Source organism: Phoxinus phoxinus (genome assembly GCF_949152265.1).
Source record: "Phoxinus phoxinus genome assembly, chromosome: 7".
NCBI lineage: Eukaryota > Metazoa > Chordata > Actinopteri > Cypriniformes > Leuciscidae > Phoxinus > Phoxinus phoxinus.
The window spans coordinates 14,992,662-15,010,502 of NC_136882.1; the positions used below are offsets into that span (position 1 = coordinate 14,992,662).

General features: G+C 36.0%; 1 protein-coding gene across 2 annotated transcripts in view; it reads left to right on the forward strand.

Annotated features, from left to right (window-relative positions):
- The window catches only part of uxs1 (UDP-glucuronate decarboxylase 1), a 71,537-nt gene that overhangs the window by 41,694 nt on the left and 12,002 nt on the right, over window positions 1-17,841 (forward strand). For both annotated transcript variants that reach the window (XM_079618447.1, XM_079618448.1), the window contains 3 exons: window positions 3,304-3,425; window positions 13,854-13,973; window positions 14,703-14,746. In XM_079618447.1, coding sequence (XP_079474573.1) covers window positions 3,304-3,425; window positions 13,854-13,973; window positions 14,703-14,746 — 286 coding nt within the window. The remainder of the gene's footprint in view (window positions 1-3,303; window positions 3,426-13,853; window positions 13,974-14,702; window positions 14,747-17,841) is intronic.

Here is a 17,841-nt window from a genome sequence, read left to right on the forward strand (position 1 = left end):
TTCCAAGAGACATCTGCATTTAAACACCCCAATAACTGATTAAAAGCTGGCCAATTCGTTCCGAAAATTAGGTATGTTAGGATGTCTGAGGCGGAAACTAACTGCCACATCTACCTTGTTTTTCACCCAGGAATTGTATAGCCAAAGACATAAGGGGATATCTCACCACATCCCTGTGCACACTCCTCACCTGAACCATGCAGCTTTTATCTAATGCCCCAGGCTGAATCAGGCTTTGATGACTGGAGGTTTGGTTACAACCTGAATCCATCCAAAGCCTGATAGGATTTATACTCACAGGTATTGTAGACTTGGAATTAAGCCTTTTGTCCCGTTATTATTTGATTACCGGACCGGACACCAGTTATCTTGCCAAGAAAAATCTTTATTCTTATAATGTTAGGAGAGAAACTTGAGAAGATGTTGTTTTAATGCCAGGTCTATGCGTTTTTGCGTGTTTCTCTGCTGTAGTACAGTAAGATTGAGCTTATATACATCGCAGAGAGACTTTCAGCTTCCTTGTAAGGTCGAAAAACTTGCTGTATACCTAATGCTTACACATGTTACAATCCACTATCCACATTAACAAAATATTTCTTCAGTGTATACATTAGTGGTATACAAATGGTACATTTGCATCAGTTGAAACATTCCTTTTCTTGCAAAGAGCATGCCAACTGTATTTGTCTGGTTACTTACTGCTCATCTCCTGCCTCTCTCCCATTGCAGACCTCGCTAAACCACGCCCCCCTCTCCACAGTCACGCTCGTGTCCTGGTAAACCTAAGCAGACCATATACAGTTCTGGTTTTGTGAGTTATCCGTACAGTGAACAGATCCTTTCTACAGCTACCTCTCTTTTGTTCGACGTACTGTATATTGTATTGACCTACCTGGATGGTGCAGCTATTTTCTTACTTAGTAGGGATATGCACGCACCGATCAATCATGACATTTTGGCAGCATTTTGGGTGGTTGCTGATGTCTGATTGGTTAGGACAGCATGCAGTCCAGACTGGCAAAATAAAGTGAAACTATGGATTTGAAATGCGCAGTAATGCCTGGAATCACTTTGATCATGAAGTACAAGATGTGCAGCGCCAATCTGCCATATACATTTGGCATTTGGCAGGCGCTTTTATCCAAAGCCCACTTACATTGCATTTCAAGGTACACATTTACATTCTTATCAGTTATTGCTTTCCCTGGGAATCGAACCCATGACCTTGGTGTTGCAAGCGCCAACGCTCTACTTAGTGACTTAGTTCTCTAGTTCTGTCTTAGTTGCTCAGTGTTTAAGTGTGTTGTCATGGAGAGAACGCATCCACAACTGAAGGTTACACATTGAGACAAGCACATTCAAGTTCACGTACGCAATTGCGTCCTTTTGTGCTGATGCAAGTTGTACAATTATGTTGTATATCAAATTATATGCGTTTGGCTGAGTTTATGAACACATAGCTAAGCATTTCATTCACTCTTCAGTGTCTGCTCGTAATCATTTTAGAGATCTATCAATACTCGAATGGAAAAATTGACAAAAATGCACATCCCGAGTACTTAGTGTCACCCGCTGAAGGCCATTAGGAATTCACAGCACCACAATTACATGTGTTACAAGCAGAGAGCGCTGACTTAATGAACAGTGTACGGTGTGGAAGATTCCTTAGAAATACCACAGCTGGGGACAGCAATCTGATCTAAGAGGCTGTTTCACAGCAATCACTATGTGTATTAGTCTGACATAATCTCAGTAATTTTGATAGTAGTGTCTTTAAAAGCCACATCAGATGGAAAGAGAAATATGAGGCCACTGTTCCCTAACCCGAACCCATTGTTCTTTAGAAGTACTTGCAATTATCTAGCTTGAGAGCATGACAGCTCTCTCTTTTTGTCAATTGATCATCAGCATTGAGTTTGAATTGTAGTCCATTATGACTGCCCTAGATCAAATATGTTTTTGTTTTTTTTGTGTGTATTGTTCTAAGGCCAAACAAATGCATTTTGACTGTTTATAAAAATGTCAAAATTGTTTGTAAAATGTTTCTTAACCCAGAAATGTATATTTAAATATATATTTCAGATGTATCATGTATGACTATGTATTATGTTACATTTTTCCTTATCTTTTTTTTTAACCCTCTGGTTTTGTTCAATTATTATTATTACTTTTTGTATTATTGTTTTTTGTTGAAAAATGTATACTTCATCGTAATGGTATGACCTTTGGAATTAAAATAGCCCCACATCACATACCCTTCACCATACCTAGAGATTGGCATGGGGTACTTTCCCTAAGATCATCTCTCAATGCAAAACAAACCAGCTTTTAGGCTAACTGAAATAAAACATTGCCAATCTCTAGGTATGGTGAAGGGAATGTGATGATGTGGGGCTATTTTAATCCCAAAGGCCAAGGGAACTTTATCAGGATGCATAGTATCCTGGATCCATGAAATAACTGCCCTTTAAAAATAAAAATCTGCCTGCCTCTATATGGGAATTTAACATAGGGGTGTCCTGACTTATGCACCCCGTATGTTAAGGAAGAACATTTATTTATTTACGATACATTATTCATTCACAAAAAATAATTGGTGTCCTTAAAGGTTGGATTTTTCCTCATTTTTTTAATTAAGGCATTAAGATCAATTTCCAAAAGATAATTTTTTTATACCTCTTTTTAGGCAACTTTAGCATGGGTGTCTAAACTTATGCATAGCACTGTATATAGGAAACTAGTGGTTACACCATGCCATTACAGATGTTTTAGATTTTTTTACTCCCACCAGATGACGCCAATTCAAAATTTGGATTTTAAAGGCCTTGTCTGTATTTTAACATAAAATACAGCTTTAATTGAAAATAATAATAAAAAATAGAAAAACAAATATTATTTTCAATAAGAAAAAAATATAACATAATTATTGCATAAATATTAATTAGTGACCTACAGTTCTCTTAAAATAAAAAATGCTGAACAAAAATATATTACATTGATTTTACTGAAAATAAAACATTTCTGTTACAAGTGTGACTCCCAACTGAACAATACCAGAGGGTTAAACGTATATCCAGCACGCTACTCAAGTTTGCATCATCACAAAAATATTTACATAGATTTACATTTTGGTCAAAATGTTTTTGTGATAATGCAAACTCGAGAAGTGTGAAGGATTTATATTTTTTTAGTTTATATTTAAATTTCATTACTTATAGTTCTCCCTCTTGTTTTAAAATTTTAAATATTTTGTGTACTTAAATATTTAAATGTTTGTATTTCTGTGTTTGTGTCATCTGCTAGACCCAGAGGTGCACCCCCAGAATGAGGAGTACTGGGGTCATGTGAACCCTATTGGTCCCCGGGCCTGTTATGATGAGGGAAAGCGTGTTGCTGAGACTATGTGCTATGCCTACATGAAACAGGTAGGAGTGAAATTGAGGGGAAAAAAACTCATCAACGACCTTTTCTAAGACTCACCAACTTTTTTCTGACTAAGACAAGACGATGACTAGACGATACCAAGGTCATTAGACAATGTCTGTGACTATATCAGCATGCAACACCTTTAAAGAAAAGGACAAGGCTAAAATTTAGTTGAAAAATATAAACCTTAGCAAAAACTCGTATTTTTGTCGACAAAATATTGCAGCTGTACGAGCTTTCATGCTTGCAGTTGCCAAATTTTAATTATAGAGTTGAAATCCCCCAATCAGAGCATTTCTTTTACTTTTTCTGCTCATTGTTTTACTTAATCATTTCAATCTGGCATCCATGTGCACACACTTTCTCTGCACTGCGGAAGCGCAGGCGATGATCTGAAAACACAGATGACATCACCAAACAAGCTGGATTTCAGCGTTTCTCATTTGACATATTCTGCTTAAATGAGTTTCATTCAGTCTCATTCAGTCAGTCTGTGTTCCTTCACGAGCCGCTTGCGTTGTTTGCTGCGACTAAACCTTCTCAGCGATGAACTGTAACAAATCCAAATATGGAAGTACCGGTATGTTGTTTTCAATAACTCAATAAATGCACTTACGCAACCTCTGTGTGAGAATACGTCTTTTTAGCTGTTGTTTTAAAATAAAAAAACATCAATGTCATTTGGAATTATTGGGATTACTAGTGCTGGTATTACCAACATCCATATCACTGTATGTTTTTAAAATTATACCGGTTTCACATTATATGACGTTTTTGCACATTATATGATGCCAACCACAAATAGATTTTCCAAAACGCTGTGTTGATATTGTGAACCAATGTATGGGAAACAATGTAATATAATTTGACAGCTATCAATTACAGTTTAACCTATCCATCTTCACCGTCACGCTTAGTAAACGCATACCGCAGTGCAACAGTGAAAAGCGACCCCTCTCAAACAGTGTCGCGCCGCGTTCCGATCATTGTTAAAGCGATATACGTATATGTATTGTGGTATATTAAAAAATCATATCATAACAAAAATAAACACTGGTATTCAGTATGAAGCAGTGTACCGCCCAGCACTAGGAATTACTATTAGGAATTTCACCGTTTTCATTTTTGAGAGAAGTTTCTTGTATTACCAGTTTTAATAATGTAGAGAGTGGGTTAATTTATGTGATAAACAGCACATAATAAATCAGGAAAGTGGATGGTAAATCGTGAGTATGGATTGACATTCTCTTCATTTTTGTTTATAGGTGATAGTCCAATAATTCTGCTGAAATGTAAAAATTAATTTCTCAAATTACATTACGGTAATTGTACCTTTTTATAATTTTGACAAAATAATTATTATTATCAATTGAACCATTATACAGAAGGACTAATATGTGACATTTTAGTGACTAAAACTTGATCAAACAAAAAGAGGACAAGGTACATTTGACACTAAATTTAAAAATGGCAGACAAAATTAACAATCACAACTGGATTTCTGCACTTGATTTTTCACTGTGCTCTCTAGGTGTTTTAATGTAGAGAATTAGCCACCTGGGAGTTTGAGCTGAAAAATGTGCCATCACATTCTTATTTTAGTCTATTCTGTTCTTTGCTGTCACATTCTTACCGGAGCAGCATACCATAGAAGTACCGGTAGACGTATTGTGTAAGAGCCAATTACCAGAGGAAGAAGCTAAGAACTTGAAATAATGATACAAGAATTGCAGCTATTGATTGTACATCAAAGGGCTAGCATTTCGATGCTTGGAGGACTGACAAATATTTGTGTGGGGAAAAAATAAGAGAGCTTGGCAACAGCAGCACGGTTAGCTGGAAAACTGAATGAGAGACATAAATGGCGAGCCAAAGCATTTGCAGCATTTTTGGCTATTGTTATTCAGCAAGCGTTCGTATGCACATATTTGTGTGTGAAGTCTACATATGAATGTTTTCACAAAAAGAAATCATGATCCACCGATTATTTTTGTACTAAAATGTAATCTACATTCACACAAAAAAAAGCAAAAAGCAAAAATCACATACTCCAGGTGCCATATAAACGTATACATATTACATGTGGCCCACCACGCATAATTTATAAACCTTGAATTTTCACAATGTCAACACAAGGTGAGAGAATCAGACTTTTATGGAAGCTTGTTTCCATCACTGAATAAAACATAAAAATGTTGACTTTTTATATCACAATATGCACGTTTACATCTCGCAATTCTGATATAAACAATATAAATTCACAAATGCTAGTTAAAAAGTCTGAATTGCTATAAAAAAAACTCACAATGGCGAGTTATAAAGTCTGAATACCATAGTGATTCAGGATAAGACAAAAACACTGTTTTGAGTATGGATACTCACTCATTATACATTTTGAACAAATAAAAATTACTTTATAGTGTACGTTTAAAATGGATTAGTATTAGATACAAAATTAAACTGCCTAATGCTTACATTTAGGGGCTAAACATAATAAATCAATTCATAATTAGGACTAAATGAAGTCTTGCACACCTTTGCATTATCTAAAGGTTGATATATTTGGGCTCTGAGACATAGGCAAGATCACAATGATCATCTGGCTCTGGTTCTCTGTGACAGCTTCATTTGCTGCCTGTGTCTTCCGGTTGAACATTCTAATATGATTGATTGGCACCACCCTTTGGTGCAGTTGATTTTATCTGTTTTTCTTCACTTGGTGTCACTCTCAGATTGTCTTTATCGCATTCACTGTTCCACCAATCCACATATCGTCGCTCTACATGTCACCACATGAGAAATGCTGCCTCACAAGTTTGATTTGAATATCATCAGTGACGTGTGGCATCTGGCAAATGTGGCATCTGACACTGACATCTTTTAAAAAGGAAATTCAGTGACATTTGAGAAAAATCAAGTCTGTTTGACTGGAGAAAAATTACTTATTTGTCTGTTATTTAAAACTGTCATTTTTATTTTTTATAATCTGTTTTTAATGCAAGTTGAGGATAATAGGCCAGTTTTGTTCAGACATCTTTCTGATGTTTTGTTTTAACACAACTTAAAATGATAGTTCACCCAAAAATGAGTTCATGAGTAGTTCAATAGACGCATGAGTCGTATAGTCATGAGTAGTTGAAAAATGTCTCCCAGCTCTTTTGAGTTTAATATGAGACCAAATATTAACAATAGCACAAGTGCTGAATTCAGTTTACTTTCGTGACTTACCGGTATTTCACTTGAACAGTCAAATACACACATTTTGTCAAAAATGCCTATCTTGGTGAGTATTCACATAAACGCAATCAGTTATGTCTAAAGTGAAAGTAAACAGTTTGGTGAAATTATCATTATATTGGATCGATGCATAAGGTCTTAAAGTGACAGCAGCCTCATATAAGCTTGTTGTTAATGTTAATCAAATAACAAAAGAAAACAATTATTCTCTACTCTCAGTTTGGGCAGGAGAATTGTCTTGTTGAAAAAAATAGCATCCGATTATTCCTCTTAAGATAAAAACTTTTTATTTGTGGGAAGCAAGCCATTCTGACATATTCTCCTGTACTTCAAAATATTAAATGGCACTTCACCTGGAAGTATCTCACCAATATCAGCCACTAGTAGCTAGTTTAGATTAGGTAAACCTAGAAATTTACCGTTCTCATTTCTGTCCACTCCTTCCCCTAGCTATTTCATTATTTTTCATTATTTTTTCCATTTAGTTGTTTGCTTTCCTGCACTATGGGTCACGACTGCACTCCTCCTTTCTATAATTATCTGTCCATCTTTCTCTCACCTGTCTTAACATCTGTGTCTGAGGCAAAATTTGGCTGATGGAAGTGCTCCATCTGTTCCCTGCAATCATTCTCACTCAAATAGACTTGCTCTTCAGTCTATTCACTCTTGAAATGATGTGCTTCCTTCCATCCATAGCAGTTGACTTCCCTATTCATCTGATTGCTCTTTTCTTTTCTGACTGCAGACAGACTCCGTTCTCCTCTGACCACACATTAACACTCATTTGTGATTGGAGTAAGATTTTGAAATTAAATCTCTTACTTTCACACTTTCAAAAGCATACTTATCAAAGTTGTTGTTAAGCATACATTGTTTATCTAGATACTATATTAATGCTCAGTAGACATGTGGTATGGTAGTGCTACTGATTGCTTATGCTGTTCACTAGGGCTACATGGTATTGTTTTTAAATATGATAACTTGTTAAATAATGTGAAATGTGGTATGTAAGACGATAATGCTTTTTGAGTGTGTAAATTAAATTTAAATATATTTAAAAACTAAAACCGATATAACCAATGTACATAATATGGGGTCCGTGTTTTTTGGACTTTTTTTTTTTTTTGGTCATATTTTTATTTTAATTTTCATCACACTATCACCAAATGAAAACACAATACCAAAATGGATAAACAGCTTGAATATTCGATCTCTACATGGGTGGAAATTAAACGCCCCTTTCCACTGATTGGTCAACCAAACATAAAACTGTGCCGTCATCAGTTGTTGATGACAATAAATGATATTAATTATATTAACATGACTAGTTAATTAAAACGGTTGAATATGTGCAAAAGGAAAGGTTTCTTAGTTTTCCCGAAAAAATAAGAATTCGACTTGATTTTTAGTTTATACATTCAGTGCTAGAAAATGTATAAACAGCTTAGAATATTCAACCTCTGCATGGGCTGGAATAACTAAACATTAAACCATGCCATCATCAGTTGTTCCTCAGTTCCGCGCAGCAATAATAGTCATCCGCTGCTACAGTTGCAAGCATTCTTCAAGCGTTCGTTGCAACTACATTTTCTCATCAAACAACCAAACGGAACGAATGGCTCGACACAAACCGTACTGGGGCAGATCCTAGACAAGTCTTTCTTCTGTGTAGGCATACATTTGGCAACCTATGCGTGAAATATTAGTTTATCTCATAAATATTAATTTACTTCCCATCTGCTCCCACAACTACTCCCTAGCCTATATCTTTGGCACATCACCTGTTTTAATAATCTGACAAACTATCAAAATCTGTGTGGCAAAGCTGCGTGACGCACTGGACAGCATGGAGCGGATGTATTTACATTGTAGTGAAGCGCAGACCATTATCAAGCTGAAAGAAATGATGCAGAATTCTTATTTTTATCTTTTAATGAAACACAAAAAAGGCACCGTTAGACCGTTTTCAAATTTCAATATTAAATCAAAAAACAAATGATGTACGTTTCGCATTATTTTGGCACTAACAAGTCAACAGCAGCCAACTTATCTTCTCAGACTAGATTACTATGAGAGCACCGGCTTGTTGATTGTCTCGCGTAAGTCATCGGTAGTGCACACACACAACTCTAAGTAACCGTTCTCTGCTACCTAAAACAGACTTGTCCTAACTTTTTGAAGTATTGGAATCATTCAATTATTGCAAGCTTTTGCAATATGCATATCATGATTTGTATATTTGTAGTATTCTGATAATTCCGTGCTACTATTCTCATTTGTAAGTTACTGGGAAAAAGTGTCTGCTAAAAGAATAAATGTAGCGGAGCGGAATTCAGAAACTTTAACCCGAGCGAAAGCCGTGGCTACAGTGCGTCAAAAGCATGTGCGATATGCTCTGACGGCATTGTGTTATTACCACAAACTCACCAAATCACACGATGTGTGCACTTGATATTTTTAGTTGGAGTGGTTATCTTGGAAATCCACTTTGTAGATATTTCATATGTGGTTTAATCTCCTTCCTCTGGTGTCTCATCTCTATCCCTCACATTTATAAATGTATTAAAACGAGGTTGGTAAAACACTGATCTGTCACCTTTGACCTCTATCTGTCTTTCTTTCTAAATTACTTAATTAGTTTTAGTCCCTTCTGCAGTCCCTCCTCCCATTACATCAACATCCTTCACCAAACACTGAATTTTCCTTTAGGGGGTTCCTCCTTCGGTTGGCATTACATGTTTTTCAGCTCTGTCTCTGTGTTTGTTTTGATGTTCTGGAGTTGTTTAGACCCATCATTAATCAAAAGAGCTCTTAGTCCATATTCAAACTAATTGAAAGTGTTGTTTTAAAGCCTCTTACTGCATAGTATCCCCCACAATATTGCTCCAGGGTATTTTGAAGATTTTGACAATTTGGGTCGAAATGTAATGCGCTTTTCCACACACGTTAATGATATTTTACAGTCCTTAATGTGAGTGTCTGTTCTTTATTTTTTCCGACTTTCATTTACAAATGTGACAATTTAGGAATAGTGCATATGTGACCCTAGACCACAAAACCAGTCACATGGGCCAATTTTTTAATTTTTTTATTGAGATGTATACATCATCTGAAAGCTGAATTTTGTTGAAAGTTGCATTGATGTATGGTTTGTTTGGATAGGACAATATTTGGCCGAGATATGACTATTTGAAAATCTGGAATCTGATGTCCATTTATGTTCGCGATTGTGCTGCAGTCACTCACAAGAATAAATGTTTTATATATTTATGGTATTTACAAAATACTTCATGGAACATGATATTCACTAGATATCCTAATGATTTTTGGCATAAAAAAATCTATAATTTTGACCCATACAATATATTGTTGGCTATTGCCACAAAAACACCAGTGTGACTTATGACTGGTTTTGTGGTCCAGGGATCAGAAAATGACTTGAGCTGGACTCAAACTTGGTTTGCGATTTAATTTTATTTATTTATTTTATTTGTTTCATCGAAAGATTCAAGGTTACTCAAGTTACCTAACATTTTAGTCACTGGCATCACACACTTGCTTTAGGCGTTGTGTCTGAACAATGGTAAAATCACGGTAACACACAGCCTCATCATCGCACCTAAAGCGTGCCATGCAATCACATGATAGCCTTGCAATCAGGCGGGTGCCTTTCCTTGCTAAAAAGCCCACTTATGGCTGTCCTCGTTTTGTCCTTGTTATGTGTTGTCTGGCACTTTTGCCAACCATCTTTCATTTATAATGGTATTTATGAGAGTTTTCATGTTTTTATTCATGCCCACTGAGATAATTATAGAACTACTGAACCTAAAACATTCAACGATTCTTGGTAAACTCTCTATATATCTCTTACGTTGTTCCAAGGCCAATGCTTGATGTTGGCACCAGTACAGGCTTTACAATGACATGGACTATGTTTAATGATTTATGTAGCTAATATCATATTTTGCAGTTATAAGCTGTACTGTTTTATTTGCATGGCTCATATTAGAGCTGTTAGTTCAGCTCATGGATAAATCATTAATAAACACTGCAACATTTCATAAAAAATAAGAATTGTCAATTTCATTACATAGACATTCTTGTAGTTTGGGTACTGTGTATTGCTCATGTGAAAATTGGTAAGATATTCATGTTAAAATATTTTGCCCTGAACAAGCTTATTGTGCAGAGATGACTAAGTAAGCCATTCATATTTTAAATTCCCTGAAAAGTTTAAACACTGTGGCTCTGTGGCGCAGAAGGGTCCTTATGAGTCTTTGGAAAGCGTTATTTTTGCAGTTCCATTGAATGAGAATGCTAGTAGTGCAGAAATAATTCATCATTGACCTTTTCTTCACTTTGCTTATTCCCTGTGATCTCTCTTTTGATTATTATTTAATATTTTAAATGTGTGTAACCGTGTGTTCTGGCCTTTTAACCATTGTGGACAATAGTGATCTGTTACTTTGTGATGGAGACCAGAGTGTTCTAGAGCAGAAGTGGTCAACCATTTCGGATGCCCCACCACACTTTTAGTCTCTATAGGGATGCCATGAAATAAACATGTCAGATTGACACTACATCATTACTTTTATTATTAACATTAGCAAACATTAAATGGATAGTTCAGTTAAAAAATGAACAATCTGTCTTCATTTACATACCATCATGTTGTTCCTCGTGTCTTTTTCCTCAGCGGAACACTAAAGTACTAATTTAGACTTGACTAGATTTGTACGGTCATCTTCTGGGTTTTAAGAACAGGCATGAGTCAGCATAACTGGACGACTTTTAGTCCACATGTACGTCAACATAATTATTTCATAATCATTTTAGGAACAGACATTGTCGTAAGTAGTTGAAAAATAGCGCTGTGGTCATCAAAGTCCAGGAAAAATGAATGTAATGTTAATACTATTTTCATTTATATAAATAATAATAATAATAATGCAATACTTAATTGCCATGCCAACAACTAATTTCATTAGCATTTAAACAGAAGTTTTGTAACCGACTTGTAACAACCCTTGAAAAGCAGTCTGTATCCATTTGATTGTTGTCCATTTGAAATAGCCTAATCTATGAATCAAACCAGTCAAATGCCGCTGAAATAGGTCTTAAATGATGTGCTTGCCTTTTTATTATGGTCTTTGTACATTAAACTTAAGCATTCACTTAATCAACATCAGCCAATGTAGACATTTTTATTAAAATCAACTGAGGCCCTGTTTACACCTGGTATTAAGATGCAATTTGGTCGACGACTAAAGTAGACGAGTGAGACATTCCCATTTACACCTGGTGTTTTAATCCTCTCTTTTTGTCCAATTTTGTCCTGATTTGCTCGAGGGGGGGGGGTAAACTTGTGTAAACTCGGGTAAACTAAACTTGGGTATCCAGCCAAAGTTTAAATTCCACCTGTCTAGTGGGATTCCTTCCCATAATAATGTTTTATACATTAGGTCAGTAGGCGGTCTGTTTGTGCATTCGAATCGATCACATGAGTGTTTACACTGCGAAAGCAATCCAGTTGAATGCATTTTCGACTACCTCTGGAAGCGGTCAAAAGTGGACAAGATCAAAGCATTTTAGACCCCATTTACACCTGTATTTAGCGTCGTCCATCGACCGAAACGCAATACCAGGTGTACGGTAAACAGGGCCTGCATCAGTAGCCTATTACAAATCAAATGTAAACCGAATCAAAAACAGAATCAAATCAAATCAGCACCTCAAGGTATTGCTGTGTGTTACCACTGTATATGAACAGTATCTGTCCAGATGACAAGCAGTACAATCTCAAGAAAGGCTTGGCGTGTACCAATACGTCATCCTAAATGTGTAAATATAGGCTACATCATATAAGGGTATTCTATTCATTTGGATATTGATATTGGACGTGTTGTTTATTCATAATATTTCTCCATTGAACAGGTATAAAATGTCATACTTGTATTGTCCCTCACAACCGTTCATATAACAAGCCTATAAGTTATCCTAAATTGTTACGTGTCAGTTTGACGTGGCATTGAAGAAACAAAAGGAAGAAAAAGGAGGATGTGTACTCTGACTCTGACATGACCCAAGACAATTATAAAAATGTGTTCTCATCTCGTCCAGCCGATGTATAAGTGGTACAGTTGTAAAAGCGAGAGGAAAACGAGTCTGTACATGTGTTTTGCTAACGTTTTGAAATACCCTGGGTTTTTGAATGCTTTATTTAACATCACAGCTCACATGGACTACACAAGTGGAACACTCAGAGTCAGATACACGGATGATTAGGTTTTGACGACGCTGCTGGGGAATAACCTGATTTTCTTCCTGTAATCAAGGTTTTCTTGTGTTACTGGTATGCCTGTAAACCAGTAAAATTGGTTATTTCAGTAAGCTGCGTATTGGTAGTTATCAGTGTGGAAATGAGAAACACCGTCTTTTGATACTCCAAACCTTTTGAACTATCTTAGAAAACTATTTGTTTTATCATTTCACTTCAGAGAGGCAGAACTAGTAGTTCCAAGGACCGTAAAGCTGCCTTAAGTCTTAAACTGAAATGAACATAGCTGCACTTTCTGCCCAGAATATGTTGTGAGATTGAATGCTAGCCATTCAGAAGCACTGACATTTGCATGATGCAAAAGCACGTCTTCCCCTGTGGTGCTGCTTACAGAGCTACTGGCTTTCCATCAATGACCAACACCTTGGAAATGTTTGAGTGTGGCCACGTGTTTTTTAATGGGAGATTTTCAACAATTTTGACAGGTGGACCAAGGAAATGTAATGATTAATGTCACATTCGCTTGAAATAAGATGCCGTATGACACTGTTAAATTGCAAATGGCATCCTCTGAGTGTGTTTACAGATTGACACTTATGTTTGTGACTCTCGAGTGCTGCTGTAAATAAAGCAAAAGTACTACAGTGTACAGACCAAATAATAATGCGTTCTGAAATGCATGGACATTTACATGAATTCGTCCAATAAATGTGTTGCTTATATTTTGATTCAATCAGAAAAGAAACCAATATAGATGCATTTTCACTAGAGGCCTTTAAACAAAAATGTGGAAGTATTGATGCAAGGATCTCAAGTATCAATACAATATTTTCAAGAAAAAGGAATAAATTTTGAGCTTAATCTTGCATCCGAACTCGTTTTGATGAGGTTTGCATGTGGTTGTGTCTCACAGGAAGGAGTGGAGGTGAGGGTGGCTCGGATATTCAATACCTTCGGATCTCGCATGCACATGAATGACGGGCGAGTGGTCAGTAATTTCATTCTGCAGGCTTTACAGGGAGAGCCGCTGACGGTAAGAGCCGTTCACCTCATTAAAATGATGAACCATGTGCAGTGTTAATTACACCTCCTAACTCTACGGCAACTCTCACTTCAACTCATTTCAACTTCACACAGACACACATATGGGTGTTACTTTGTGAAGCTGAACTGAGTGGAGTAAAGAAAGAGGGTGAAAACCTTGTGAAATGAACAAAACACTTCATTTATTTCATCAAATCTACAATTAATTTATAGTGGGCATCTATACAGAATTCTGACATTTTTCTCTCACCCATCACAAACTGTCATCTCAAATCACCAATTATTTTATGATGAAAATGACAGTGATGGAAATGACATTTTAAAAACGTTGTTTCATTTTAAATACCCACAATTAAATATTTCACATTTTATGCATAATGTCATGCTATAATTATTATTATTATTATTATTTTTATGCATATAAGGCATTGGAAAGTAATGGAAAATTATGAAGGCATGGTAAATGTTTCCAAGACCTTCATATAACAAAAAGAAAAAACTTTAAACCTGTTTTTATATGGAAATGCACCCCAGGGATTTAAAAGTGCCTAGTTGAAGAAACACTGTTAAATGTGCGTGCTTCCTTATTGTAAACACTCAAGCATGAGGATTTCACCTACGGATTGACTGTTCCTCAGTCGCTTTGTAGCAGCTCTTGCTGCATGTGCTCTGATGACTCTGATTATAATTCTGTGTGTTTCTCCTGCACCTTTTTCAGGTTTACGGTTCAGGCTCTCAGACAAGAGCGTTCCAATATGTGAGGTAAGCGCTACTATAAAACTAAAATAGAAGTATCGCGGTGTTTTCATCTGTTTCGTACCTCCCAAGAGCTCTTTTATGTGTTGACATTATGATATGTAATTACTAGCACAACAATACAGCTAAACAAATGCTATGAAAGCACAAAAACAATGAAATATAGGAACCTAATATACTAGAATTTCGCTTGTTGAAATGAAAGCTTCAACTCCATGCTTGTAACCTTCAAGGCATTTGGAGTGTTTAAAGCAATATGGATTTTTTTTTTTTTTTAAAAGCTACAGCCACGAACAAAGAATTATGCAACACATCCATCTGTCCCTTTTTTCTTTCCATTTCTATCTGTGTTTGTCGCCTCTAGTTTTGTGTATTATTCTTTCTAATGGTATTGTGCATGTGATTGATAAGAGTAGTGAGAAAGCCCATCTGGTCTCTGCTATGTCAAAAAAGTGCAAAAATGATACGTGTCAACAGGGAAAAAAAGTATTAAAATGAGCCTGACTGCATCAGCGCGGTCCTATCTTTTGTCTAAATGAAATGAACCTTGGGCAAAAACAGATGTTCCTGACAGATTGCTCCATGGCGTTTTCAAAGACGGAGGTCTGCTTTTGAAGGGATTACTAATGCTTTCTGGTAATTGCATTGAAGGTATTTCAAAGGCTGAACTCTGTTTTTCTTTTTTTTAAACGGCTGCGGTGTTTGTTTACAGACTGATGATGTGGTGGTTTGTTGAAGCAAATGTATCAGTTATTAGTAATGTGCCAATCATCACTACCAGCATAAGTTGCATACCAGCTCATTAAAAAAAAGCGTCATTGACTGATGTTATGTTAAAAAGTTGGTATGCTTTCGAATCATATCACATATAAATGTGTCTTAGTGAAAAGCTGTCATTTTGCGAAGAGCAGCACATTCAAAATCATTCTTTCCAGATGTTCTACACATGTAGTTTGGATAATATTTGTATGGTATAAATAGCTTCTTATACAGGAAATATATAGCCTAGCTGCCTTTATATTTTTAGGAAGGGGTAACTTAGATGCATATATTTGGGGGCAGACAGGTTTGGCTTAACTATGCTCGGATTCATAGGAAAAGGATATCCACTTTTCCTGGTTTGTTGGCATAGTTACTGTGTTTTTCTTTTATATGGCAGTAAAATAGTCTGGTTAAATATAACATTTTGGAAGAATGGGTAGTGGTCTGGCAGAGCCACCTTGTTAGTGTTGTATGACCTTCACCATTTGTTTGAGGAATTGTTTAAACCTTTTTCATCTGACCATCACATATTTCATCATTTTTTTCCACCTCCAGGGAACAGAAAGGAAGAAATGATCTCAAAAGAAATTACGGCAATGTTTGTAGTCGACATTTTGATTGTACTTTAATCAAGCCAGCTTCATCTATAGGTATTTATTTTCCACACTCCAGTGGGGTAAGAGAACGGAGCCATCGTGGGTCATTTTAAGTCTCACTAATTCAGCAGATCAAACATTTTCCTGGATGTGCAAAGTTCACTTAATTAGGATCATGCAATATAAGACACGGGAATGACCGCAGAATTTCTCCCAACTTTGCTCTCTGAATCTTTTTCAGACTCTTCTTTGAAGTCACCGTATTAAATGGCAGATATTGGCTAAAAGCTAAAAAAAGAGTTGCTAAAAGCTCTACCCAGTTTTTAACCATCTGTTCATATGTAAACTACTGGCCACTCTACTGAGGGAATTGTTTTTGGCTTTGATGACACCGGGGAGTTCATTAAAGTCATGATTCGGGCAAATTCAAACAGCATAATAATTCAGAAGGAAATTAAGGGTGAGTTTGTACTGCCTGGTAATGTTGCAAAGCCATTTTACCACTACATAGAGTGAGTTTGATATTTAGAGGGACATTTTTCTTTATATACGGTAGTCTTTTTTAGTTTCTTATAAAGTATATATATTTATATATATATATATATATTTTTTTAGCATGCTGTACATTTTTCAGAGCCATAGAGCAGCTTAAATTGTAAATCCTAACTTTTGCCACTGGTTTGAACTGTTGGGTACAGGCCAATCCTTTAAACACAAAGTAGCTAGGCAATTACTGGGTAGAAAAAGAAAAAACATTCTTCTGAAGAAAAAAATTCTTCAGATTTTTACCTCTTGACTTTTTATTTTATTTTATTCAAGAATCTTGGAATATTTTAGTTTTTATTTGATGAGGTGGGTTAAGAGAATGTTTTTTTTTCAGTTTGAGAAAGAAGTTCCTGTAGTTCAATTCAATGTTCAGTAGCAGTGCCATGGCTATCTATCAAACACATACTGCAAATGATTTCTAGAGTATTTTAAAGACTTGTTTATATTTCTATATCAAATACATCCTATACAGTGCTCATCATAAGTGAACACATGCTAAAGTTTACTAAAAAGAGAAATAAAAATCATCTTTTGGAAATTGATCTTAATGCCTTAAAGGAGAACCTTTGGTCTAATTACACATTGTTACCTAGTCAACCGTTATCTGAGATACAGTATCTGAACGTTTTCGTGATTATCGAATGTAAATAGTTTTATCTCTAAAAACAGTTTAGCCTATAACGCTAGTATATAGGGCATAGAGTAATGACAAATAAAAATCACTTGTTAATACCACTAACAAGGCTCAAAATAGCCCCACACTAACACGGTAGCATAATGAGGGTCCCTACCTTCAAACCGAAGCATTGAGAACTTTGTCAGTGTCCAGACAGTTTAATAAGAAGATATTTTATACATACAGTCAACTTCACGTATACAGGCAGAAGTCATCTGTCTGTTGTTTCCGGAAGGAAATTTTATTTAAAAAAAAAATATTTTCTCTGTTCTCTTATGCGCTCAGTGCTTCCTTCTGGAAACAACGGACCATATGAGATTCTACACAGTTCAGCGCACTTGGATCGGCGTTCGTAGATCGACTGGTAGGGACTGTTTTTCAAAGATGGCTTCTGCCTGTATACTATAGACCTGATATAGTTGACTGTATGTATAAAATATCTTCTTATTAAACTGTCTGGACACTGTCAAAGTTCTCAATGCTTCGGTTTGAAGGTAGGGACCCTCATTATGCTACTGTGT